Source organism: Chaetomium globosum, genomic scaffold (assembly GCF_000143365.1).
Source record: "Chaetomium globosum CBS 148.51 scaffold_3 genomic scaffold, whole genome shotgun sequence".
Classification (NCBI taxonomy): Eukaryota; Fungi; Ascomycota; class Sordariomycetes; order Sordariales; family Chaetomiaceae; genus Chaetomium; species Chaetomium globosum.
In genome coordinates, this window is record NT_165978.1 from 3,615,947 (window position 1) to 3,642,326 (window position 26,380).

Below are 26,380 nucleotides of genomic sequence, written 5' to 3' on the forward strand. Positions count from 1 at the left end.
AACATTCTCGACTCCCATTCGACCATCTCCGAGGTTGGAGAACCGCTAATGAATCCTGCCGCGTGAACAATGGGGCCGGGCCTGCCGCCCAAGTCCGGGTAAACCTGGTTTGTCGTTGACATGTTTATTTTCGGATCCTGTCCTGTTGAGAATGATCATGATGGCGTGTGCACATCGATCTGGACGCCCTCTCGCCGATCCGGGCTGCCTTCCCGTGGGCTCGATCACTTCCCCTCTCGGCGATGAGGCTCTGCGCTGATCAACGACCGGCGCAATCAGGCTATCAGCAAAGCTTCTCCGTTGGTGCCCGGTGCCAGGGAGGCCCTGCACTTCTCCACTTAACAAGATCCAAACCCCGGTCTGGGCACGCAAGCGCAAGGTTTTTGAGTTTTTATCAACTTGCTGCCCCTCATCAAGAAGATTTCTTGGACCCATGGTGTCATGATTCCATCGCGGCCCTAGCCATGGCCTTGATTGTGGGCACTGGCGGACTTGGGTGCCTTGGGTAATTTTGTTGGTTCTTTCGTTGTCTGGTTATATCAATCAGCCGGCTCGCTAAGCGCTGGGCACAGGAGCTTCTCCTCCTCAACATCCCAGAGCCAAAAGCGGCCCTACTCAGTTGCTTCTGCTGTGTATTGGAGTCTGTTTTTCGAAATTGCGCCTCGAATCAGTACCGTTTCAGCTGATTGATGGTTGAGCAACAGTCAATCTTCATATGCATTGATGCAGTCTCAGCTCAATCTTCGCCCAGGAGGAAGGGGGGCGACTTCGCTCGGCCGCGGCGCGCGTAGGACTCTAAATGTCAAGTCGTATCATGGATTCCAACCATCTCTTCGGATCCAGTTCAGTCGGCCAGTCCTTTCTCATTCACTGGGGGGTTGTTTCCAAGACCGTCGTCTCTCACCCATTGGGGCTGGGGTCTTCGGTTCAGCGGTGGCCCTTGGACGAACACAAGTGCGCTGCATAGCGCCGAAATGACAAATGGTGTTGCGCCTGCGTGGGCGTTCTTGGTTCCGGGCCAGGGCAATCGGTCATCTTGAATTATCAACTCCTTGTCGTTTGACCCTTCCCTGTGGCTGCTCGAGGTTTGCGAGTGAGCTCCCATGGGCAGGGTTTGACATGGAAGCTTGAGACAGTCGTTGGGCGGGGAGTGAATCTGGTGCAACGAATATGGATGGCGCCCCCCCGGCCGAGCGGTTGAGTCCCAGATCGGACAGTTGAGGTTTGAGAAAGTCGGCCGTGGGATGGTGCTCTGTCCATCATGATGGCAGCCGACAAGCCCCCTTTCTTCTGTTCCCCGTTGTCTTTTCGGGGCGCTAGCCCAGATATCGGGAGCGTGGACGGGGGATTGGTCGTCCTCGGGGAAATCGGAGAACTATCTGCATAGCCCTGCCCCCATGGCAGCTGCATCCCGTGCATGGCATGACGGGGAAGCCCGGTGTCTCGGCGGTCTGGTCATATTTAAGTATCATGATGGGATAGTTGAGTCGCCAGTTCATCAAGTGGGCTGCAAGCTGACCCTGTCAAGTCTCCAGCGACAGGTGAGTACCACACGGAAACAAGCCTCCCTAGTCTGCCATCGGCTCCGCCGGTAAGTTTTGTCCTCTCACTACTCTCTTTGAGTCACAAGGCTCTCTTCAAGCAGTGAAAACTGCCAGGTGTCGTCCTTGTATGGCAGTTTGATCTCTGGATTCGGGGGTTCGTTGTTTGTGGCTCTTGGAGGCCGTCTGGAAAGCAGAGGACTCTTCTTAGGCGGCCGTGGCAGAGTTATCCTTCGGGGGAACCGAGCGATAAACAAGACGCAAAACACAACGATTCTTGACCAACCAACACGATTACAGCGTAATGAGCCGTCAAAATAATGGAGGTATTCTAAAGATCCCTCTCGTTCACCGATCCTAAGTATAGATAGGTCTATTTTGGCTGTCAATTACCCAATGTCCTGAGCAATCAGGTGCAAAATGATCCCGAACCTCTGGATCAAGACCGTGCTTTCATTAGTCTACTGCCTTTCTCAACTCTCTCGCGGGGTGGGGAGTTTGCCGGAACTCCCGTTGTCAGGAATTTGTATTCCCAACTAGTATCTATACGGAGCGCCGCAAACGACACCTTTTAAAGTTTAAAGGGACCAGAGTTGCCATTTTATTTATGTCGCTGGAGGGAAGCACGTGGTGTTTGCTTCACTAGGTATGGTGTCTTGTTCCCGCAAGTCACCCTCACTACTGGGGCAACGGGCAACTCTCATCCCCGATCACCGTCAATTCCAGCCTCTCTGCATCGCGCGTTCGGGCTTGAGCTTTGGCCGGCAATCCGACCCCACTGCTCAACCAAGCCGGCCTGATGTGATGACATCAACATAACCGAGCTACGACGGTCCATTCAACTGGTCACCCGCCGCTGGCACTGATGGCAACCTTCCATCATATGTATTTTGTGTGTTTTGCTGGTAGTACTCAGACTAAAATAGCTATGGCTTCTTTCCTAAGAATGGATCACGGTAACAACCCTGAATCAAAAGCGAATATTTACTTGTTGTCCTGGTGGGACTAGGGAAGTTGCACGAGGGCACGGCAGTAAACCTTTATGATCCGTCCCCAAAAACAACTATTTTTGCTTCTCGACGAAGCCTGGTGTTATGGACCTCAGTGTTAGTAAACCTTTGCTACCCTTGACCTGATTGAGTTCATTAGTGTTGTTGAACCGCTGTGATGCTCACAGGTGCTGGGTCTGTATCTGTGACTTTTACGCCCGATGGCCTGGCAATGGCTTGGACACAGCAAGTGGCGTAATGGGGAGTCTGACGGGCCAATGTGGAGTTATGTACAGCTGCCCCCTTGTTGGCGGCCGCGTAGCCCAAATAGATGATATGAATCACCAAATCCTTATTGTTGAGTCTTGTTACTTTCGAATGTGCTTCCTCCCGTTTGGAAGATTTCATAGAACAAGAAACGTAAGGTCTTCACCGGTGTCAAAAGGGCAGAAGATTGAACCTCAAACTACCAACAGCAGTTGCTCTTTGTTAGTTGTGAGAAACGTTCATTCCATGATGGCAACCGGCTGAGCCGGCGTTGTTACATCGACCGGGGTTAAAATTCTGGTCTCAGACGTGGCGAGAACGCAGATGGATGTAACAACAGCCCACTTCCGGAATGCCTCGGATGGCTGCTCACGACCGTTTTACCACTGCGCCAGTGGAGCAAAACCACTGTCACTGGTTTAAAGGGACAAGAGTTACGAAGCACCGTGATTGCCGTGCCGTTCCCAGGTTGGCTGTCGTCTGGAGTTTCCGTCGACCTTCGCAGGGACAATCCAAGGAGTTGCCAGGGCACGTCTAAGCCACAACAGGCATTTTCCGCCGATCATAAACCATGCCTCGACGGCGATCTTTAAAACAAAATCATGCAGAGGATCCCAAAGCGCTGCTCACTGTGACTGTGGGCGTCCCGGGCGGTTATTTTTGGCGACGGGCGCCGGCATTTGGGACAGCCCTGCGAGAAGTCGAGAGTCGGAGCGTTGTGATTTTCTCGCCCGGGCAGTACGCCGAGCAAAATAGGTAGGTCGGGTACTTAGGCGGGTGGGCTGTTAAGGTAGCCATTTGTATCCATCGAACGAGGAATGCAAGCAATGTTCCATGATGGCATGCATTTGCAGCCTGCACTGCATCAAAACATGGCGTGTGGCGTTCGACGAACCAGTCAGCCAATTCAACCCGTCTCGCGCAACGTTGGCTCGGGTTGGCTCGTTCAAACATGCTTGGCCGTCGATTGGGTGGCGGGATCGACAGGACTGCTCACCTTGAACGGCGTGACTGGGAGACTGGCACGAATTGGGGGGCCTGGGGGGTTCACTGCGAAACTGTGGCATGGAAACCTGGAAGTTTCTCAGAGCATCGATTGGATGGTGAGGCAATCAGGAAAGAGAAAAGCGGAGGGACGATGGTTCGGTGGAGTCGAGAAAGCGGCAGAGCGGATGTCCCGTTCGGCCACGCGACCGTTGCCAGTGTGTTCTCCGTTGCCGACAGTGGGCAAATGGCTGAAAATGGATGGTGGCCTCACGCGCGCGGCGGGATACGAGCACCGTTGACACCGAAAGTGGCTCCCAAAGCCCACACCCCTGACGTTCTCATCCCCTCCTGCCCCTGCCAACCCCTTCCCGTCCACGCAATCTGCGAAGACCAACTTTTGTTGCCCGGCTCATCCTTTCTCTCAAACATACTCCAAAAAGCCATTTCACAAATCCACTCGTTTCCATTTCCCCGCTCTCGTTTCCTAGTCGATTTGATTTTACGTTCAATATCACACAGCACTACTACTAAGCATCTAAGGTACCTAGCTCGACCAGCTTTCCTCAATTTCAGCACGGGTTATATTTTCGACCCACCCAGGTCACACGGCACACCCTTCATTTCGCCGTGTTTGGAACGGCCTGTCTTGCGGCTTGGTCGCCTTTCATCCGAAACTGTCGGCTCAGCCTGGGCGATCCTCGAAAACTCGACACGCTTCACGAATAACAGTAGAGGAGCGAGACAGCGACGGGAATACGAATACCATTTCTTAAACGGGAGCGCCTCTCGTATCACACGAAAGGGGCCATCGCCGCATTTGTCTCGCGACCGCGACAAAATCGGTCACAATGCAGCTCAACAGGGCGCTCAGGTTCCTCGTCTTGGGGCTTTCGGCCGTGTCTGTCGCTGAGGCCACCTTCGCCGGCGCCAACATTGCCGGGCGCAAGGTAAAAGAGATTCAGCGTAGACAGGACGACGACGCGAAGGCCGATCCCGACACCACGGATGCGGGCTCTCCTGAGCAGACGTCGACATCGGTCCCGGCGGATCCCACTTCAGAAGAACCCGAGTCCACCCCTCCTCCCGTCACGTCGTCCACCCCGACAAAGCCTCCTGTGACGTCAACCCCAGCAACATCCACACCGGAGCCTACATCGTCCAACAAGCCGCCTTCTTCCAGCGCAAATGACGACGACAATAGCTCGCCGACAACGAGCCACTCGGCCAAGCCGACCTCATCGGCCGACGAGGACACACCTGGGGAGACGACGATTACCTCTACCCAGATTATCACGACCACTCGCGAAGATGGTTCGCCGGTTACCTACACCAGCGAGACCACTTCAACGGAGACCCCCGGGCTCGCGGACGACAAAAACAGCGGCCAGGAGTCGGGTATGTCGCCGCAGACACGCAACACGGTTATCGGCGTGGTGGTTGGCGTGGGCGGTGCCATCATTTCTCGGCGGCTTGGCGCTGGTCGCCTGGAGGATTTGGGGTCGCAAGAAGCACCAGGACGAGAACGACGGCTTGATGGACTACGGCAGCGCCATCGAGAGTAAGCCCGAGACCGGCGGCTCCTTGACCAGCCGCACTCCCTTCCAGAGCACCCTCGAGAGCTACCACGCGCCGACCCAAGTCAACACGGCGGCCAACTTTTAAGCTACCGCCGCCCTCCTCCCGCTCTTCTGCATGGTGGAATTCGCTTTTTATAGCCACTTCGGCTTGCTTCGTTTGTCGATATTTTTGGTTTCCTCGTCTCAATTTTGGGAGCGGTAAGGAGTTTTACGGACCATTTACAGCATCCGTCCAGGCGTCATCGTTGTCGGTCGAGAAAGCAGTTGGCGCATGTTTACCATCGCGTCAATCAACCTTCGGGTAGGCATGGCTTGCGTGGGGAAAAAAAGGGAGAGCCTGTTTTGGGCATCCATTAATGACCAAAGATGCTGGGGATGGCGAAATCGCGGAGTTTTACCTCGTTGTGGCGGTTGAAGAGGTTGCTAAGTGGAGCATTCTGGGACACACCAAACGAAGATTTTCTCTCTGTCTTTTTTCTCTTTCATGTTTTGATGGGTTTCGACTGGATTTGATGTGGTCCGAGGCCGCACAAAATACCTACCTAGCCATGTGTAGGAACTTTAATATATCTACCATCCACTGAAGCCAGGGCAGTTTTGACATTTTTGGAGTACCTGCCGTTATAACCACAACGCCTGCCTTTTGTACCGCAGCATATGTGCTGTGCATAACGCCCGGGCACATACCCGCCCGTTCACATAGTTGTAGTCTTCCGCCTGAGATGTAGATTAGGAACAGTTTCCGAATGAACCCTTGACGCTCGGACAGGCGCATCGCCATGTCACGTGCTGGGATGCACCCCTTTTGGTGATGGTTGAGCGCATCTGTCTCAAGACAGTTTCATCACCAAGGTTAGCACGCTGGGCAGTGAGGGTCACTGTGTTCAGGTCGATTCGGATCTGAATTCTCCGGAATGCACTTAGTGTGGCAGATCGAGCTAGAAAATATCATGGCTTCTTGCTTGGATTCTTTTACTCCATCCATCCACCCTTTACCTTCCACGATGCCATGATACTGCTGATACTACTACGTTTCTTGAAGCTAATCACGTCGTGACAACCTCCTCGCCACGTTTCCCTGACCCTAGTTTGTTCGGCTCATGAGCCTGGGCCGAAACCGTTCCGCCGCCCTACGATAGCAGAGCCTCCCATAATGCAACTCACATCCTTGTCCCTCCTCGCGGCCTGGTCCGCTCTCGCCGTCGCGTCACTCAACGTCGGCAGCAGCGGCAACGGAGTCGGGCAGAGCGAATTTCACCTAGGCGTCATTCTCCCGCGACAGCAGAGCCGCACCAACCTGCAAGTCTTCTCAGGCGCCCTTGGTGGCACCGGGGCGTCGGCCATCACCAACTCGGGCGACCCGGAGCGACCGTTTGAGGTCGACGGCGACACTTTTGTATGCCACCCATCTATCTAAGTCATATAAGAACCCCCCCCCGCAAGATACACAGGTTCGCTAACCGGGGGCAATACCCTGGGTAAGAGAGACTACGACACTGCCGCGAATCGCGCCTGTGACAACCAGAAGAATGCGTGCGCCGACATAGCCAACAATAGGGGCGGCGCTTTCGAGGTCGGTGATTGTGACCAGCAAACCGGTGAGTCAGTCCTGCCCGCCCGGCTACCTGCCTACCTGCCTACCCGCCTACCCGCCTACCCGCCTACCCGCCTACCCGCCTACCTGCCTACCCGCCCCGTTGGACACCAATGTTTGGGTACCTAGCTACCTAGGTAACTACTTTGGTGTTGGAGGGCAGTAGTAGTCCGACTGACGTTTTGCGGGTGTTATAGAACAGTGCAAGAGCTCGGCGTCGTCGGCCACGGTCAAGACGTTTGGGACGCAAGTGCTAGTGAGCTCGGATGAGCAGTTCGATTATTTCTGTGAGGTGTAGCCGCCCGGCGGCGGCGGCGGTCAGGCTTCGGTGTGGATATGGGGGGGTTAGTTGTGGGTTCTGGTCGGGCTGGGCTGGGGGACAAGAGGAGTTTGGGAGTTTGTTGTTTTGGATTTGTTGGTTCGGCGGTGTCGTTCGCGCATGGAGCACACTCGGGAATCACCAATCAGAGGGCCTCGAGTTTGCCAGCGAGACCACTTGACTCGGGCACCAGTCAGGCACTGTGGCGGCGTGCAGCAAAGTGTCTCGAACGGACTGCGTTGGCTGGCTTGTCGTTGTTGATCGAGTCGTCTTCCGATTCGGCTGTATGCATCATCAAACGGGCGTCAGATTGCCCTTTTTTCCTTCTTCTTCGAATTGAACAATATCAAAGGCGCAAAAAGATGAAGGCTTTGCCATTTATATGCGAAGAAGGAACTGGAATAATAATTGAGCCATACCTACAAAAGCATTTTCTACACAACAACAAACATGGATCTTGCCTGTGAATCCCAAGTTCTTGCCCTGTTGTCCGTGCAGCAGCCACTCGGCCCCGCGGCTTCAGTGGATCTCCTACTGCATAGTTTGCAAGGGGTGCTTCGCAGGGGTCCATGCATGTCTGTCGTGGCTCGTCCACGTTGTCCAACGTATGGAGTGCTTCTCGAGGTTGAAGATGAGAACCGCTCGAAGCAGTGCGGTCTGCCTGCGCTAAGTCTGACGGATGGTGGATGGCTTTGGCTCCAAGCTAGGTTCTTAATGCTCCGGCGTCGCAATTGTTACAAGTAACTTGGTCACAGGGGGCGGCCGTGAGTGGTTCGTCCCATTATCTGTGCGTTTGTCAGGTACCGACCATCTGCCAAAAGCGAACGAAATTACCAGCTAAAGCATGTGGACCGAGCAGGGAAGTTGGTTGATTAAACACAGCTCTTCCCGGCCAGGAAATTTATTGCCCAAGTTGGCCCACGACTCCTCCACCTTCCCGTCCCCTTCAAGCCAAACCACGGCCGTCTTCGCGTTTCCTTTGCTGCATGGTGCAGGCTACCGAGTCTCTTCAACCACCGTCACGTCAAGTCCATTCTCGGCAGCAACCGCGCGCAGCCTCGATGTGTCTCAAAGTCGCACACCTTCGGTTTTCCGTCTTCTTCTCGCTCGTTTAATTCAGTCAGGCATAAATTAAAACGTTGTAATTTGTCCCCCCTTTTTTTCGATTCGACCAGCACACCGACCTCTGCCGCAGCTTACCAGAAACGCGTCGCGTATCGGTTCGCTTGACAACTTTTGACAACTTGACAGCACCACCACCTCCGCTAGTGCCCGTCCCCGACAACGTTGTGATACGAGGGTGACGGAAGATTGTTTGTGACGCGTGGACTTTCTTTTGAAAATTGTATAGAATCAGTGCAGGCGATTACCGAATCGTCTGCTCTGATCTTGTTATCCGTGAGCTTAATCCCGCCGATCGCTGCTACGCCGCCCACAGGTTCTCTCTGGGCGACCAACTGTGGCTAACTAATCTAACTTGCACTTCTCCCCAAGAACCGTCAAAACGTCATCCGCAAAGCTGTCACCGAAACCCCCCCTCCCCCCTCGTGCGCCGGCACAGGAACGACGAAATAATTCCTGGGATCCATACAGATCGTCGCCCACAGTGTCGCCTGCGCTTTCCAGCGCCTCCACCGCTGACGGTGAGGCGTCCCCCGACCTCCCGCCCCTGTCAGCGCCCACACTGCCCGAGCGCGTCCTCGGGCTGTTGAGGACCCCGCCGGACAGCCGCGCAGAGTCGGAGGACGACGTCGCTACCGAGTACGTTGCCAACCAGTGGGGCTCGCCGTATCCGCCACACCTTAGGAACAGCCGGAGTATAAGTAGCGACGCCTCTGGAGACTCGCCGCTCCATCGTCTGGAGCTTCAGACCCCTTACCTCCGGCCTGCTCCTACCATACCGGAGGAGACCCAACCAGAGGTCCGCTTACCGGAGATCAGCGCGGCCGCCACTGTCCTCGCGAACCGGGCCAGGCGTGTCGCGAACGGCATCACCGAGGGTTGGATCCGCCAGCATACTGCTGGAGGCACCGTCGAGCAAGAGAGACGGCACTGGTTCAGCGACGGAGATAGTGAGAACTCTTCATTGAGCGGCTCATTTTCCGAGGAAGCTGCCTGGTTGGACGACGACACCGTACGAACCCCCAAGGCAAACCGCACAAAATCGGGTGATAGGAGTAGGCAAACTTCTCGGGGCGGACTGGGGAAGCAGTCTAGCAACGAGACACTCAGGCAATCGCACCTGAGCCGCAAAAAAGACACCACGACCAACAAGATGGCATCGTCGGACGACATGGCGACACCCGACAGCATAGGGGATTTTGGACCATTTTGCAAACCAATGGAGAGATCTCACACACCGACAAGCGACCGCAATGCGACAGGACCAAATATTGCTGGTGGCATCCCCAACACTGTGCCTCTTACCCCACCAAGAGCCGTCGTCAAGCGGTCCGCGGCGACGCCGCGGTTAAAGAAGAGGATACCCTGGAAAGGCAAAAATATTCTAGTTCTTCTTCCGAGGGATAATGAGCGTGGTCAGCCGGGCAAAAGCCCCGTTCCCCTGACCGAGGCCAACGTTTCCGGTATGCTCCGGAGCTGGCAGGAACTCGGCTACGACATCGACGGATTCGATTTGTACGAGCCGGCTGCAGAGGTGGAAGCGAAGGAACAGTCACAGAGTAGGGGTGCCTGGCCAGATCCCGAGGACTTGATAAAAGAGCAGAAGAGCCGTGACTGGACAGTGCTTCTTCCGGACCTAAACGGTAAGCGCTTTGTGGTTAGGGTATTCTATATTCTGATACTAACCGTGTCCGTAGCGTGGAAACGGTATGTAAGAGGAGCTGAACGAGGCAAAGCTCCGCGCACTCCGGAGTATCTTTTGGAGATGAGGACCCCCCTACCGCCATCGAATTTCCCCCAGCATCTGCAGCAAGCAGACAAGCCATCGATCGCGCAATACCCCCCGCTCCCCTTCTCCCCCGCCTATTCCCGACTTCTTCGGCTTCGAGCACCCCGGTCATCCCCGGCTTTCCCTTCCCTGGCCACTTCGTCACATCCGCCTCCCAGAGCCCTGGTATCCCGGCTGGCGCTTCGCCTGGACCGTTTGGCTCCAAATTCAACCCCCGCGCATCGATTTCTGTTCATTCACCGCATGGGTGGTCTCCGCAAATGATGCTACAACACGGCCACCGTGGTGGCTCGCCCTCGCTGGCTAACCTCGGTGCGATGATGTCGCCCCCTTCACCTTTCTCTCCCGATGGAATGCCAGGGCATCATCGTCACCAGTCACTGCAATTTCCGACGTTGCCTCATCAGTTCCAACCACCGGTTAGAGCTTCGCCTCGCCTCCAAGACCTTCGTGAGGTGGAAGAAGAACCAGCACCCGAGGTTCCGGTACCAAAGAGTCCCAAGCAGCGCTTTGTCCACCACAATGCCAGCGATAGCCTGCAGAAGGAGATCGACGAAGCAGAGTATCACCTGGAGGAACAAATGCGGTCACAGCTCGACAACGACGTGGACTACAGCCCCCACAATGACAGTGACAAGCCAGAGGCAGGTCCGGTTGCCTCTACGGTTGGTCATACGGGAGAGCAATTGGGCCAGTTCACGCCTCAGCCTCATCGATTCCCCGGGAAGGCGGATGGCCCGATACTGCATCATCCCCGGCCCCATAGCCGCGGGCATTCGCTATCCCAGAAATATTTCACTGAAGACGACGCTTCTACCCAGGGAACTTTCAGGCCCACCCTCCAGCAGATCACCGCGCAGCCGGCCGAGGAAGATGAGATCGAGACGAACCCAAGTAATTTGGGCACACCTGTGCAGACCTTGGAGTTCTCCAAGCTTGCCCAGCACCAGCGTGGCTTCTCCACTGCTAGCAACCCCTGGACCGAAAACGAGTCTGGCAAGTCGACCAATGGCCACCGAGCGCGCCCCAGCCATGGCAGCGTTTCCTCCTTTTCAAAACTCAATGTCGACGCTCCTGAATTCAAGTTCAACCCCACGAGCACCTTCAAGCCCGGCGCATTCAGTTTCTCAAACAATTCCTTCCAGCCCACGGTGTTCAATACGAGCGTGAATCAAACCAACTTGAACCAGCCCAGCCTACCAACGGCTGGTTCCTCCAAGATCAACGCAAACGCGCCTGTCTTCTCCCCCCGCCAAAGCGAGTTCAGCTTCTCGGCTTCTGGTCCCAAGTTTCGCCCGGATGCTCCTTCTTTCACACCAAGATCAATGCCTGCGTCCGTCGCGAGCCCGGTTATGTCGGGGGCTGAGAGTGGTAGCAACCGGAACAGCTCCATCTTTGGCGCCATTGATCTAAGCGGGGCGGCTCATGGCAAGTCAGTGAAGAACAACGACGTGGCCTCGATCACACAACTAGAACGCCAGGAATCGCCCGCTGTTAATGGTGTGCGGTACGACTCTGATGGCCGCCCTCTGTTTGATGAGTCTCGCGTCAAGAGGACCTGGGAAAAAGCCGTCGACGGTGATGATGTGCCGCTGTTTGCGGAACCCACCAAGGACGACACGCCTGTGCCCGAGCCGCACCTGGATACAATGGAAGACAAGTCGTTTGATGAGTCCAACCTGGGGCTCAATGACATGACAATGTCGTCAACCATGGCCTCCGAGACGACGGATACGAAGGCCACCGTTAGCCCTTCTGAGCCCTCGCCGGACCATGCCACATTGAAATGGGCACCTTTCGAGTTCAAGAACAACACTGACATGCAAGCCTTCAACGACGCAAGGCCGTTCGATCCCGAGGCATTCAAGCCTGGCCACAAGAAGTCCCTCTCTGCCACGGCCAAGGATTTTATACCCGGTGCGGCAGTCTGGGCAGCTCCTACCGAACAGACCACCGATACTGTTTCTGACAAGAATGTCGATCAAATTACCGACGCGTCTGCTTCTCCGGAAACAGATGCGACGGTCAACATTGAACCAGCAGTAGCCGCTAAGGAGGAGTCGCTGACCCCAGAGGAACAAGTGGCGGAATCCGTTGAGAAGCCGGTGGAAGAACAAGTCCTGTCCGATCCTGTTCCCCCACCCACGGCCGCTCCCCAACCGCCCGCTGCTGCCGAGAACATCGCTGCTTCTGATGATGCACAAGCATCACCTCCCCAGCCGCCGAAGCGTAGCGGCCTCGCCGCTTCCCGCTTCGCTGCTCCTACATCGCCGACGGAAGAAGACGAGCCGGCCGTTGTTGAACGCGCCGTCTCGCCTCCCATCTCTGAGAAGCTGCTTACTCCGTCAACTGTCGAACGTGACGAACCTGCGGTAGGCGATCTAATCGCTGAGCAGTCTATGGCTGATATCGACGAGGTAATGCGTCTCATGAATGACGACCCGGACATGGGTGTCAACAGGACATATGACGATCAGTCACCATGGCACGAGGCGAGTCCGATCCGCCCGTCTGCTCTTGTTACGGACTCGTCACCTACCCGCCTACCTCCTCCGAGTTACGAGCGCAGTGATGCTCCAAGTCCTAGCCAAGCTGGCTATCCTCATTCACCGGCACTCGACCTGGAAGACCCCTTCATCGACCCCTCCCGCAGCGGCCAGTCAGCTGAGGGCGCCGTCCACCGTCTCAATGGTAGCGAGAGCCTACCAGCTAGTGACTGGGAAGGCGTCTTTAGCGAGTCAGAGCAAACCAAGCTGGAGTCGCGCGTCGCCTTTTTCGACGGTCGTGTTAATGAGCTTGTCGGTGGCCTGCTCGCTGCCCGTCTTGGGCCGCTTGAGCGGACGCTGGACAGCATCAACCACGTTTTGTCGAGGCGGGCGCCATCCATCCGCCGTGAACGAGGCAGCTTCTCTGTGGAAGTTCGCGAGAGTGATGCTGATGATGAGGATGATGAGATGCCCGGCCCCCCTCGCTCCATGAGCCCGCGTCGGGACCGCAAGATGGACCAGATTCGTGCTGTCATTCTGGATGTCCTTGCCTCGCAGCGGCGGAATCAGCTGGCCGAGTCGTCGTCGCCACTTGACAACTCCTTTGTCCTGAAGGCAATCGAAGAAATGAAGGAGCACCTGGGCCAGTCGCTTCAACCTGCGTTCCGCAGCGAGGACTTCAAGACTATTGTTGAGGATGCCGTGGAGCGCCGCTTGCCACCCCTATCCCCTGCCACGGGTAAGGATGAGCAGGTGAACGAGCTCCAGGCCCGCGTTGCTGAGCTCGAACAGCGGCTCCGCGCCGAGGAGACCAAGGCCGAAGCCGAGGTTTCCGCCAGGCGCGCTGCTGAAGATCGGGCGGCAGAGGCTGGTCGTGAACTCCAATCTGTGGCTACCAGGATCGAGGTCGAGATGATAAACAAGAGTGCCTTGAACCAGCGCATTGCCGACCTTGAAGATCGGGTGCAGCACGCGGAGACCGACGCAGAAGAACAGGTCAAGGGCAGACGGGCGGCCGAGGACCGGCTTTCTGAGGTGCAGCGCCTGCTTCGGATAGCGACCGAGGAGGAGACACGGCTTAGAGATCTGGTCGACGAGAAGGACGAGAAGATCAAGGCGGCCGAGGCTCTCCACAGCCAGAGTGCCATACGTCTCACCGTCTTGGAGGCCAGCCAGGCCACTGCTCATCAGTCTCAGGGTGAAGCGCAGAACCGCATTAATGCCCTCGAGGCTGATGCCCGCGAGGCACGCAAGGAAGCCCAGCATTGGCGCTCTGAGACTGACCGCATCGGCGCCATCATTCGACGTGGTGACAAGGATCTTGCGCACGCCCTCGACGAGAACAAGGCCATGCACAAGCTCATCGACACTCTGGGCACCCAGCTGCAGGAGAATGAGCGTATACGTGATACCTGGCGCACCAAGTTTATCTCTATGCAAGACGAGATGGCCCAAGCGACGAGGGAGATCACCGAGGAGAACGCTCGCCGTACCAAGAAGGAACAGGCGCTGCTTGCACGACAAGAGGTTCTCGATGCCAGGCTACAAGCCGAGGCAAGGACGCGCGAGCGTATCGAGACGGAACTCGAGAGGTTGGAGATGGGTGAGCGCCAAGGCATGCGGGCTGTCTCCGAGTGTAAGAGGCTCGAGGGCCTCCTCGCAGAGCTGCGCACCGAGAACCACAAGCTCCACCAGAGCTCTCTCCGCTACCAGGCCGAGTTCCAGGAGGCCAGAGAATCTGGTGCTCGCGAGGTTCAGCGCACGCGTGACGCGATGCAGGCCGAGGTGGAGAATGCCAACCACCAGGTCAACGTCGCCCGTGAGGAGCTCGAGGACCAGGTGTCGAGACTCAGGTCCCAGCTCGATCAGGTCAAGTTGGATGCTGACACGGCCAAGGCTCGCCACGATATGCTGCTGGAGGAAGCGCAGAACTCAAAGCAGACGAACCACGACGAACTGGTGCGCAAGCATCAAAATGAGATCGAGGACCTACAGGCACGCTACGAACGCCAACTCAACAACACGACGGAGGACGCGCACAGGGCCGAGCAGAACCTTTTGGAACGCCTCAGCATCTCGACGTCCAAGTCGGAACATCTGCAGGACAAAGTGGCGCATTTGCAGGAGAAGCTGGAAATTGCCCAGGAAGCTGCCCGAGCTGCCGCCCTGGCTGCAAAGTCGGCCTCCGGGCCCGAGGCTATCATTTCTCAACAAAAGCCTGCCGTCTCCGTCACGTCTGCTGCTCCTATTGCTGCACGTCAGCTCGACCTTCCTGAGAGGATCTCACCGCAAGCTCTGCGCGAGTCCATCATGGTGCTGCAAGAGCAGCTGCAAGAACGCGAGCAGACGATCGAGGCGCTGGAATCCAAGCTTTCCACGGTGGATCCAGAGGCGGAGACCAAGATTTCGAAGCGCGATGACGAGATTATCTGGCTGCGCGAACTTCTTGCTGTCAGACACTCGGATCTCCAGGACATTATCGGCGCCCTGAGCCGAGACGACTACGACAAGAACGCGGTCAAGGATGCAGCCATCCGTCTCAAGGCGAACCTCCAGATGGAGGAACAGGAACGCGAGCGGGCGATGAACGGCGGGTCATCCATCAAGCTGCCCAACATCGCAGCCACGATTCAGGCGGCAACGCCTCGTGTCGCTCAGGCGGTCGGTCCTTTGGCCGCAGCATGGGGTAACTGGCGGAAGGCGCGCGACCTCGGCAGCGCCCTGTCAACCCCTGCTCCCGCCAACGGACGGAACACGAACTCGACGCCATCGCGCGCCAGCCCCGCCTCGAGCAACCTGCTCGGCGGACTCCTGACGCCCCCGGCATCGCACGTGAACCAGACCCCGACGGCCCGATCCAAGCAACAGCAGCAGCAGCCGACTGCCTTCTCCAGCACCGGCCGCCGGTTCACCGCGCAGGACCTTGCCAACAGGCCCAGGCCTCCCCCGTCGTCGGCTTCCCCCTCGCTCTCGGATTCCTCCAAGGGCAAGGCCCCGGCGGTGCAGGAGACGCCGCGCCGGCGCCCGCTCGCCGACCCCGTCACGCCTCCCATGATGCGCTCGAGCGCGTACGACGATGATGCCCAAGCTGAGGACTTTGACGATACTGGTTTTTTTGAGGAGGACTGAACGTGGAGGAGAGGTGGTGGCTAAACGGGTCACCGCCGGTTTACCCAACAACTGAACAAACCTATTTTTTTTCCCTTTGTGATATTTCCTTGCGTCAAGACTGAAGCGGAGAAAATTATGGAGCGGGTCGTATGGTAGATATGATGTGCCAGCACACGGCGGCAGGTGGTGGCGGCGGCGGTAATGCTTTCGGAGTAGCTTATCTCCTTGTTTTTTGTTCCCTTATTTTTTTTTTATTTTTTTTTTTTGGCGTTTTTCCTTCGACCGACACCATTCTTGTTGCTGTTGCGCTTCGTTTTGACCGTTACTTCACTTCACCTTGCCTTGCTTTTGCCCTCTTTTGCTCAAGCGGCAAGCCATTCTTTGAGATTGGAGACGACTGTACTAGAATGATACCCCCCACCTTCTGATATCACACTTTTATTCTTGCCGTTGTTGTTAGTTTCTAGGCCAGTTTGCACCCCAAAGCCTCCCGTTTTGTGGAGGGCTTGGGCGAGTCCGGATGTGCGGTTTATAGGTAGTTAATACTTCTGCTGTGGTACATGATACATTGTACATCTTCCGCGAGCGCATTTGTTGATGTAGTTATTAGTTTGTCGTATTGATGGGTGTTGACGAGTCCTCGCGATAATGAGTGTTTTTGTACCTGAGGACGATATCACACACAGTTAAGGCCAGAGATATTAAATAGTCTGCTGATGATGAGAGTTTGAGGGATGTGTCGCATGATGGTGGGAGAAAAACATTACAATGCAATTTTGTAACTTTCTCAATCGACTCCTAACTGTTCGTGAAACGGGTGTCCGTGCCGCCTGTGTATGTTGATGACCTCCAGAATTATTACTGGTTTTGACCATGGAATGCCTCCTCGGCGTATTCTACATTGAACTCTTGGAACGATGCGGTGGTAAACCCCTTGAAAAGGGCGGGCAGCAGACCGCAGTGTGGATAACGAGCAAGGTGCATCAGCATCAACAGGAAGAACCTTGACTCTTATTTATTGCAACCCGCTGTTGCCTTCAGTAATGCCATAATACGGGCCAGATTTGACCCAATACACAGTTCGAAGTCAATGGTTCAATGGTTGGGTCAGATTTTAGTGTACCCCTGAGCATTTGTTTACATTAGGGGTTGACGTCACACAAGATTGGCGATGTTGAATTCGGACAATCCTCTGCGCGACTGTTAGTTGTTCTCCGCTTGGGCTAGCTAGTCCGGAAGGTCTTCTGCGATACGGCCAGACTCGGTGATCTGTTCCTCATTTTTGGGTTCTAGGACCACAAATGGTGACTTTCCTCCCCGACTTTTCATCTACTCGGCCGATCATAATGTTTCACCAGTAGAGAACATCGGCGATGCTCATCACCCTATTCTGGGACGGAGAAAGCAAGAGTAACCGGTGTCATCCACGGAATCGATTCCGAGAAGCTGTGGACGGTGGGTTCAGCCGCGGGTACATACCGGGTGCATATGTGACGAAGGGTACGATGTCTCATGGATGGAACGAGTAGCCGGGGCCGGGCCTGCTCGGGTCGTGTCGATATCGCGTCTTGCATCAATCAGGACATGCCGTCATGTTGTGTGACCAGGGGGTGACTGCACATGCTGCTGCCCGCCGAGGCTACTCGACCGCTCTTTCAGCTTCTGGATATGCTTCTTTCGGCATTTTCGAGGACCTCCCCGCCTCAGCACCAGCATCAGCAGCGGTAACCCGGTCGCTTCCCGGCCACGGAGGAACCTGGAACAAGTGAACTTATTAGTGAGAGTCCAATCAGAGGGCACATCAAGAGCACATCAGGGGGGCTTCGACCTGGAGCGGACTTGCTACCAGTTCCGTCTTGTCTCCGGCTTGCCCCCGGGCTCCCGTCGGAGGCAGATCTGAGATCGGGGCTGGGTGCAGGTCCCGAGGATTTAAGGTGAATTCTGAATTCTGGGGGCTGCAGCCTAAAGTGTCAAATCTGTGGAGAGCTGTCCTATTTTGGCAGGTGCCAACAGGAAGGTGGGAGGTGGCTTTCTTGGTTGCCGGGAATGGCTTCAAACCCGCCCGTCCGGTAGCGACGCCATATCCGTCGAGGTAGCGTTAGAGGGAGGGGGCGGGGGAGGGCGTCAGGCACGTGTGTGGGCGGTGTGTGCGGCCGCCTTTGCCGGTCACCATTCCGGAGGCGCTCTTCGGAGGTTTGCTTTTGCTGCATCGCCAGCTGGTACGAAGAACTAGTCAGGTCGTTCCCCCTCTCGGCGGTGAGGACATGAGAGCGCACGAAAGGCACGAGAATGCCCTGGGTATTGATTGCTGCGGCTCATCGATTGCACAAACCTCTCGAGTTCCTGGTCCATTACCGTTCTGGTCCCTGTCGCGGCAACCGAATCAAGTGTCCAATTCCCGACAGCATGCAGGGTAATATTGGGAACTTTTTTGGGCCTCTTTTGGCCGCAGGATTTCGGGGTTTCCAGTCTGTTGCGTGTTCGGGCGCGCAGCGCAGCGCAAGACACGGAGGCGTTGGTTCGCCACACTGTACCTACCTGAATGGGCAACTAAGGTACCTTCACCATCTCGAAACTTTTGGATTTGCTGCCTTCATTCATTCACCTGGCGCTGAAGATCCCTTCCTTCTCTCTCTGCAACACGGTTCTGTAGGTTAATTTAAATACTGTGTGGGCCAGGATTCGCCAAGTCTGTGCTCAATGGCAGAACAGAAGCACGGCCCACTCGAAACAGCAGTCGCGCTGTGGCTTCCTGCGACACGCCATTTCCAGTCCTTCCTCCCACTTTTTCTCTTTGGCAGTCCCAACAACCGGTGAGCGGTTCGATTGAAATCGGAACAGTCCAAAATGACGGGGATTTTGTGTGATGATAGTTTGCGGGAATTTACGCAATCACAACTGACCCTTGCTGCGGAGGGAGCAGTGGTCGGAGCTTGTCCAACCTGGCTCGGTTCCCCCAATGTGACGATCGATCAACCTGGGTTGAGCACCGAAACCAATCCAGTTAGTGTGTCGCTATTTTTGACATGCGACTCCCCTGATCGTCAGCGGCGAGATTGTTGCTCCTCAAGCGCATGTCGAACAGCAACCCGCTCCCAGTTCGAAAGGCCATGGACGCCACTCTCCCAAGATCTCGCAACGGATCTTAGCGTCTGCGGTGACCGTTAACGTCAACCTTGTTTGACGCCACGCAGCTTCGACTCTAGGGGTTCCAGACGAGCCGCGACGACGAGCCATCGGCCAACCGTTAGTTACACTAACCAACTAGGAGCTCCGACTTCTCGGGGAACAACCATGTAGAGAGCATCGCCTGGGAAATTGGTGGCTGCCACGAAAGCCGATTCCCCCAAGCATTATCCGCGAAGCAGCAGAACGAAACAACCACCAAACAGGAAAGTTGGGTCGGGAAACACAAGCAGATGCGAGCGCATCCATGTGGTGCGAGTGTGACAGGTCCATCCCCCCCCAGCCGCGCTCGAGAGGCACGGGTCGATCACACGAACGAAGAAGCCCCCAACTTGGTACGTCGAAACCTCCCTCTCCAAGGTTCATGGGCGCTGTATGCACAGTAGTTAATGAAAACCATGAGGAAGAGGCATCATGATGTGGTTGGTCGCTTGCTCGAACCCCTCGTCAAAAATTCCCGAATGGAGGAAAGGCTCAGAGCGAGCATTTGCAGCAATTACCACCGCCGATTTCTCTGTCGGTGGTGTGCCTCCGCGATGCCAAATCTTCCCATGCGCGAACCCATTTTCCTTTGCCCACTGCTCCGGCTCGGTCTGTTAGATCCAGCGCGGCAGATAACTCTTGTAGCCGGCGCTCTTCGACATGTTGAACCATGAGGGTCCCTCTCCTCTCTCTGGCGCGGTTTGAAGCTGCGCGTTTCGTCCCGCAAATGTTTCTTTGAAGCATCGTCCTTGCTTGGCATTGGTCTGTTGAAAACAGCAACCCCCAGACACAGTGCAATGCAGACGGCAGCAGAGAAACTAGTGGTGCCCAGCCGCCAACCGGGGAGAGGGACCCAATGGACCCTTGTCCATCACCTCCCTGTAATCAGATCCCGGGCCTCAGCTGAATGCATGTTTGCGGGGGCTTCCCGAAGGGCAGCGGCAGTGATCAAGTGAGGGACGCTCCCGGCGATGCTACCGACGCGCGGTTCTCGAGAGATGGTACACAAGAATTAGACGGATCTCGTCAAGCATCAGACCCGACATGCCTTCACGCCCCTTGAGCTTCTCGGGGGGGGGGGGCGGCGGGCGCCATGGCAGATCGTCCAAACCCTATCCAGGAAAGGCAAGGTAAGCAGATTAAGCGGGCGGGAGGCGCAAATGCCCCATGCGCCGCGCGCGGACGTTCGCAAATGCCAGCGCCATGGGAAGGCTGTCAATTGTCAATGCACGCAAACGGGTCGGGGACAAGCCTGCATATCCCGTGCCTAGTGCTGTGGCATTGAGTCGCTCGCCAGCGTCAGGTATAACAGAAGTGGTATTAAACCACGGCAAGACACCGTGTTGATCTTTGCTGCGACAATATGTTACGGGGAACAAAAATTGTCAAGCTTCAATGTTGCGGACTGATAGGCGAACCCTCTAGTCCCAATGGAGAACGACTGCATTTCATCAAAGGGGGTGGCCAAGCGAAGGGGAGGGGGGTAAGGCAACAACCGGTGACTGGGGCTCCAGCTGAGGCGGGTTTTCCAGGGGCAGACGGCTTGATCCCTGTATTTCTCAACTCGGCAAGCGACTTTTTCGCGACTAGCCCGGAGCACAACCATCTTCTTCCTGCGCGGCGGTTGCCGTGGAAAGGCACGCTTTCACGCTACCCATGGAGGTGGTGAGAGGAACCGCCTGGTGCCCGGACTGCCGGCATCAAGATACGGCCAGGGCAACAACGGGCGGCGGGGCTTGAATTGGGTTTAAACCGGTGTGGAGCTTTATCCCTGCTGCAAATCATGCTTTTTCGACATGCCCGCGGAGAGAGAAACACAAGCCGCTATCCCCAGATGAATACCGGAACACGGCACTCGAGCGGGCGTTTCCTCCTGCGGGATGTCATCGTGGACCCCATCCCACGCTGCTGCTCGCGGCAGAAGACACGAATGACCAACTTTCTGGAACCTGGCCACGTTTTTTGGGGGGTTTTCTTGGGGAAAGCCAATCTGTCGAGCTGAGGGAACGAGAAACGTCCCATGCCTGAAGCACGCGGACTGCACCCCGGGCAGCAGACAACCTTAGTAAGATTTGGGCAAGCAGGCGAGGGGCGCAGGCAGCTTCTCGCTTCTCGACACCTCCCAACATCCTTCCGGAAGGTTTGCTCAACGCTGAGCATCTTATGCAGGCTTGGATTCGCCCATGCCTACCGGGACGGCAAACATGCACTAGTCCAGTTTCTTTTGACAGCCAGAACACTTCCCTCCCGTTCCTCGCCCATCGGGCTCCCAACCTTTGTCCACTCAGAAGTGACCGCCCTCTCTAGGACGGTGGAGGTCTTTCCTGGAAACGCGGGCTATGCCGAATTTGGACGTCTTTGCTGGGCTGGACCTTTTGAGCTGTTTCCCTTCTTCATGCCCATCTACCTCGGCACACCCCTCCTCGCTTTGGGTTCACTGCCTGGGCACGCTCCCACGCAGAGCGCAAGGGACTCCCCTCTCCCAGTCTGCCACATCCCCCTTGTCCGGGGAACTGGGTACTTTCCCCCAACTGTGGGAACCTTTGCGCTAGTCACTTTGACCGATGTCGTTGAAGGTGGGGGGGGGGGGGGGGGGGTCTTGATTGAGTGCGAGTCCAGTCGCCTGGATGTCTTGACCGTGAAGTCTGGAAAATATGAAAAGTGAGCCCCTCCGCCCCTGGAGGGCGGGGTAAGGAGGGTGGTGGTTTCTGGATGGGGGAGGAGTTGTGTCTGCATACTTCCAACACCCTCGGCCGTTGGTCCCATTCTTCAACAACAACTCCAGCAGCGAACATCGAAAGCAAAATTGACGCTTCACGGCTCCTGGCGAAGCCCCGCCCCCTAATCCAGACTCTCGTCCTACGTGACCCGGCACCAACACGGTTCCCAGTCCGGTCACTACGATCCCCCGGAGAAGGTTCACGGCAGCAATCAGAACGGAGTTAGACGACCAGGACGTTCCGGTACTGCTCTCGCCACGCCGTCTAACGTACACCTCACGCCGCCACAGGCGCACTACCATCCAGAGTAGAGATATGGGAGCCTCGACCGTGGCCCTCCCACAGACCACTCCCACTTCCGGAGACTCAAAGTACGCGATACCCCAACCATGCTGCTGCGGCCATGGCCACAATCTCAAGTGACAGTCGTCCGGCGGCGCAGCCAGCCACGCTTTTTGCAAGCGCTACTACTCGGCCGCCATCCCTGACTCACTCCTCCATTCCTGCCCCATTATCCTCCAACACCGACACCACAAATATCTCAACCGCCCCAAGCCCCAGTGTTCTGACTCCTTCAGGAGTAGTGTCGGACGGTTTTAACCCGTCAGGGGCTCACGCCAGCAGCCCGCACACCTCCCAGCCCGGAGGCTCGCTATACTACTCGGGCCACATGACAGGCTCGTGGCCAACGCCGGGCTTGTCCCAACCTCCCGCGTACACGTACGGGAATTCCGGCTCCAGCGGCCCTGGCTCAGGCTCGCTTGCTCAACCGCCGTATAATCGAACATCGGCATCCTATAGTTCAGCCCCCTCGCCGTCCCAACATAACTTCCCCGGTCGCGCTTCAACATCGGCCCCGAACGGCGAATCTGTACCAGCACCGCACTCCTATCAGGACCAACCAAGCTTTCCGAGCCCAGTAGGCGTTGGAGGAGCCGGGGCTGGCGGAGGAAGCAGCCTCGGGTCGCCGCTCAACGCCCCAGGGGGCCACCAGCCTGGGCTTGCCCAGCCCATGCTCAGCAACCCGACCCAAAACACGACACGTCAAGCGCCAGCTGGGCAGAACAACCCAGGAGGAGGCCCTGCCACGACACAAGACGGAGGCTCCTACCGCTCCCCAGCTACCTACTACCCACAAACGACGGCGCCGCAGCAGCCCTCATTTTCTTCTTACGCCACCCCAGCGACACAGCCATCACCGACAACTGCCTCCCCCGCTACGTCTTCAGGGTCCGTCCCACGAGGTGCCGGCTCGATTCCGGCAATGGCCCCGCCGCTACAATATCCAGGCGGACGCGGCCACCCGGTACAGGCTATGATGTCGTATGCATCATATAGCCCAACGTCGGGCCCAGTCATGAGCAATATGCACCACCCAGGAGCTCCTTTGGCCATAGTAGGCGGCATTTCGGGGATATCCAGCTATACCCACTCAGGGATGTCTTCTCAGCACCCGCATCCCCTTTACGTCCATCACCCGGGCGGCCCAGCGCCACAATCTGAACGCCCTTTCAAATGCAACGAATGCCCACAGGCCTTCAATAGGAATCACGACTTGAAGCGGCATCAGAGGATACACTTGGCTGTCAAGCCGTTCGGGTGCGAAGACTGCGAAAAGAGGTTTTCGAGGAAAGACGCACTGAAGGTGAGCTGAACCCTATACCGTGGCCTAATTTTGAACTTTCTCTTGTGGCACGTTGCTAACCTTGCCTAGCGTCATAAACTCGTCAAGGGGTGCGGCAGCACTTCACCTCCAGGAGCGGCGGGGCCTGTTACCGGCGGCAACGAAAGTGCCCCGGATGATCGCAGTGCTGCGGCAAGCGGCGACAGGGACCATAGCCCAAAACCGATCAAAAAAGAGCGCTGAACAACGCCACCCCACCCACCGACTATGTACACAACTTGAGGCGATTCGAGCGAGCATGGGACCGAGCGTGTGTGGTTGTTGTGCATTCATTCGGTCTCAAACATTAACCGATTCATCATCCGGTCATTTTACGGCGTCAGGGAAACGGAACAGACTTGCAAACTCAGCGCTAGGCAAAACGAGGCGGGAATATGGCGTCATTGTGGAATGGACATGCAAGTTAGGGTCCGGGGACACGAAACTGGAAAAGGGGTTCGGGACAACACAATTCATCCAAGCGGGAGAGGGATATGGGCGACGACAAGGCCGAACATTTGGCTTAATTTTTCTTTTTCGTCGAAGTCTGTTGGCATTTTGTTGGTCCATTTATCTTGATACCACTTGGCCTTTGTTCAGTAGCTCTGGTTTTGAATTTGGGCTGGCTAACTTGGGTGCGCAGCTCCTGCTGCCCCTTTTCGGATTGGGGGGGCACGTTGCATTGTTTACACCTGGGATACAGCGATGCTATATAGTGTACCTATATATAGGTGATGGGCGAACGAATGATGCAAACCGCCACGGCACTTTAAACTGCTCGTTAAGATCGAGCAGTACCGTCCGATCCCGCAAAGACAAGCCTAGCACCCCTATATTATTAGTTTGACACACCATGGCCGGGCCCAGGGGTTCCATTACCCCCAATAATGCCTGCTGGCGCGGGGCGGACTCACTCTGTTCACGGACATAGACGGAAAGTTGTGCTCACCCCCCGAACCGGAGGGCGCAGTTGGGGCTTACTCCAGGGGAAGATGGCTTTCTGGGTAGCTATTAGGAATACCGAACGGTTACGGCGGCGTACATGGGACCAAGGCACATGTCCTATCTCAGCGCCCGCCCGTATCTTCCCAGCGGTTTGGTCCGTTTGTCAGAGACAGACAGGATATCACAGACCGAGTTTGTGGGGGAGGGGGACAGGGACGGAGGATTGGCACTGAATACGTACCCCTCCAATGCAGATTTCACAGATATGTTGGGTTCCTCCCTTCGGCGTCGCCGTCCCTCGCGCCGCATGAAGGCTGGAGAAAATAGACAAATACCTCAGCTTTGGGGGGCAACACACCCCGTGGTGGCTTTCTAGGATGGCATGGCCGTCTAGGAGCATCCAACGGGAGACCGGCGGCTACACACCTCTTTCTCTTTCTCTCTCTCTCCATGCAGGTCAAGCAAACCGGAGGGCTAGTTAGTGTTGGGGGGGCGGGCGGCGGTGGCCACGCGCATTGCCTTGCGGTTGTGGTTTTGCTTTTTTTCCTTACCTGTTTTGGCTCTCGCTCTCTCGGTGTGTGTCTCGAGTGACCGGCTTTCCTTTTTTTGCGGTTCGTTCCCGACCGCCAACGTGTTTCACCGCCGGCCCGCCCACCCACTCAGGTCTGGCAGCGCGCCGTCCCACCTTGCCCGGCTCATGTTGTCTTTATCTCTGTGTCAGTGTGTGGGAGGGAGAGAGTGTGTGTGTGTGTGGGCTAGGCGAGGGCTGGGTGAGGGTAGACCGCCGAAACATCCGGGGGTTTGTTTAGTTGCCGGCAAGTCTAAGCGAGACAGCCTGGACTAACTTGAGATTCTTCCTCGGAGTTCTGGTTTATCATGGTCCCAGTTTGGCTAACTGGGTATCTTCACCACAGCCCACGTTCACAGCCCACGTTGGGGGAGCAGTTAACGTGAAGCTAGGTGGCCTTTGTCTTCTTCTTTTCCTTCCCGCGGAGAAAAGGAACCGGTCGACAGCCTGGAGCAGCGGAGCGCGCTTGATGCGAGGAACCACACACACAAACACACACACAGAGGAGAGAAAGGGGGACAGAGAGAGACAGAAGCGAGTAAGACACCGGGCATGCGAGGAACCGGCACGGGAAACACCTGGGCTCGGGCGCCCTCCGATATTTTTCGCTCTCTCACTCGTCCGGCGAGAGAGAAGGGGGGCTGGACTGAATTGCATGGTCGCCTGAACTGGGGATGCAGCCCAGGACTGGGGTGAGCGCTAGTGTCTTCTTCTTCCCCTGGGAATGCAGCGCGCGTGGCATGGCGTCCTGGGCGCTGCGGCTTGCAGTTCAGCCCGCCCGGATCAGGAAAGGGGGGCGGCTTCTGTTTGTCATGCCATCACCTACCGGCTTGCGCAGGAGGTGGGACGACCATGCGTCATAAAATCCCGGTGATGGGTGATGATTATGTTGCAGATGTCCTATCGCAAACGGGTTGCGGCTGCGCGCATTGTACCGTGTCGGTTGGTGGTGCCGTGTCGGTTGGTGGTGCCGTGCCAGTTGGTGATGCCGTGCCGGTTGGTGATGGACGGACTGCCCGGCAGCCGAGGACTCCAACCTCCTCGCGTTTGCACCCGGCGGGCTGTCTTCGGCTACGCATGCTAAGGAGAGATGTTACCTTACGGTTGTTTGTGTACGTCTTGAATGCCCATGACAGTTCTTGGGACACGCGATCTCACCACTGTTCCTAGCTTCTGGGGCGCTGTCGGTGGCCACGATGTCACTAGAGCGGCCATCTAGGCGGCTTTCAGGACTCCTGTGTAAAACAAGCCCTTTCATAAGAGTGTACATACATGCCGGATTCAATGAGATTGGCGGTCCCGCCACGCTGGCTGTGGCTGCAGGGGTCCCACTACAACGGCTCGGTTGAGGTGAGGCTCAAGTTGTGGTGCCGGCGGAAGACGATGACCAAGATGGAGGGTGAATGGTATTGGGCAAGAGTAGCTTAACACCAGTTATGGGTGTTTTCAAGTCATCGAAGAGAGAGAGAGAGAGGTCTGTACTCGAGGATCAGCATTCCCTGCAATGTTGCCACACCTCATGTTGACAGACTAG

General features: G+C 56.5%; 4 protein-coding genes across 4 annotated transcripts; all 4 read left to right on the forward strand.

Moving 5' to 3' along the window:
• Nucleotides 1-4,632: 4,632 nt before the first annotated feature.
• On the forward strand, nucleotides 4,633-5,446 carry CHGG_06465 (uncharacterized protein; the record flags this gene model as incomplete). The annotated part of the gene is made up of 2 exons (XM_001222559.1): nucleotides 4,633-5,282; nucleotides 5,344-5,446. The coding sequence occupies 2 exons, from the start codon at nucleotides 4,633-4,635 to the stop codon at nucleotides 5,444-5,446; spliced, it is 753 nt and encodes a 250-aa protein (XP_001222560.1).
• Nucleotides 5,447-6,514: 1,068 nt separating this feature from the next.
• Nucleotides 6,515-6,778, forward strand: CHGG_06466 (uncharacterized protein; the record flags this gene model as incomplete). Its single annotated transcript, XM_001222560.1, has 1 exon — nucleotides 6,515-6,778. One exon carries the CDS (start codon nucleotides 6,515-6,517, stop codon nucleotides 6,776-6,778), a length of 264 nt encoding a protein of 87 aa, XP_001222561.1.
• A 946-nt stretch (nucleotides 6,779-7,724) lies between these two features.
• On the forward strand, nucleotides 7,725-15,800 carry CHGG_06467 (uncharacterized protein; the record flags this gene model as incomplete). The annotated part of the gene is made up of 4 exons (XM_001222561.1): nucleotides 7,725-7,981; nucleotides 8,868-10,039; nucleotides 10,094-10,103; nucleotides 10,286-15,800. 4 exons carry the CDS (start codon nucleotides 7,725-7,727, stop codon nucleotides 15,798-15,800), a joined length of 6,954 nt encoding a protein of 2,317 aa, XP_001222562.1.
• A 6,273-nt stretch (nucleotides 15,801-22,073) lies between these two features.
• CHGG_06468 (uncharacterized protein) lies at nucleotides 22,074-23,537 on the forward strand (the record flags this gene model as incomplete). Its single annotated transcript, XM_001222562.1, has 2 exons — nucleotides 22,074-23,315; nucleotides 23,385-23,537. The coding sequence occupies 2 exons, from the start codon at nucleotides 22,074-22,076 to the stop codon at nucleotides 23,535-23,537; spliced, it is 1,395 nt and encodes a 464-aa protein (XP_001222563.1).
• Between the last annotated feature and the right edge of the window lie 2,843 nt (nucleotides 23,538-26,380).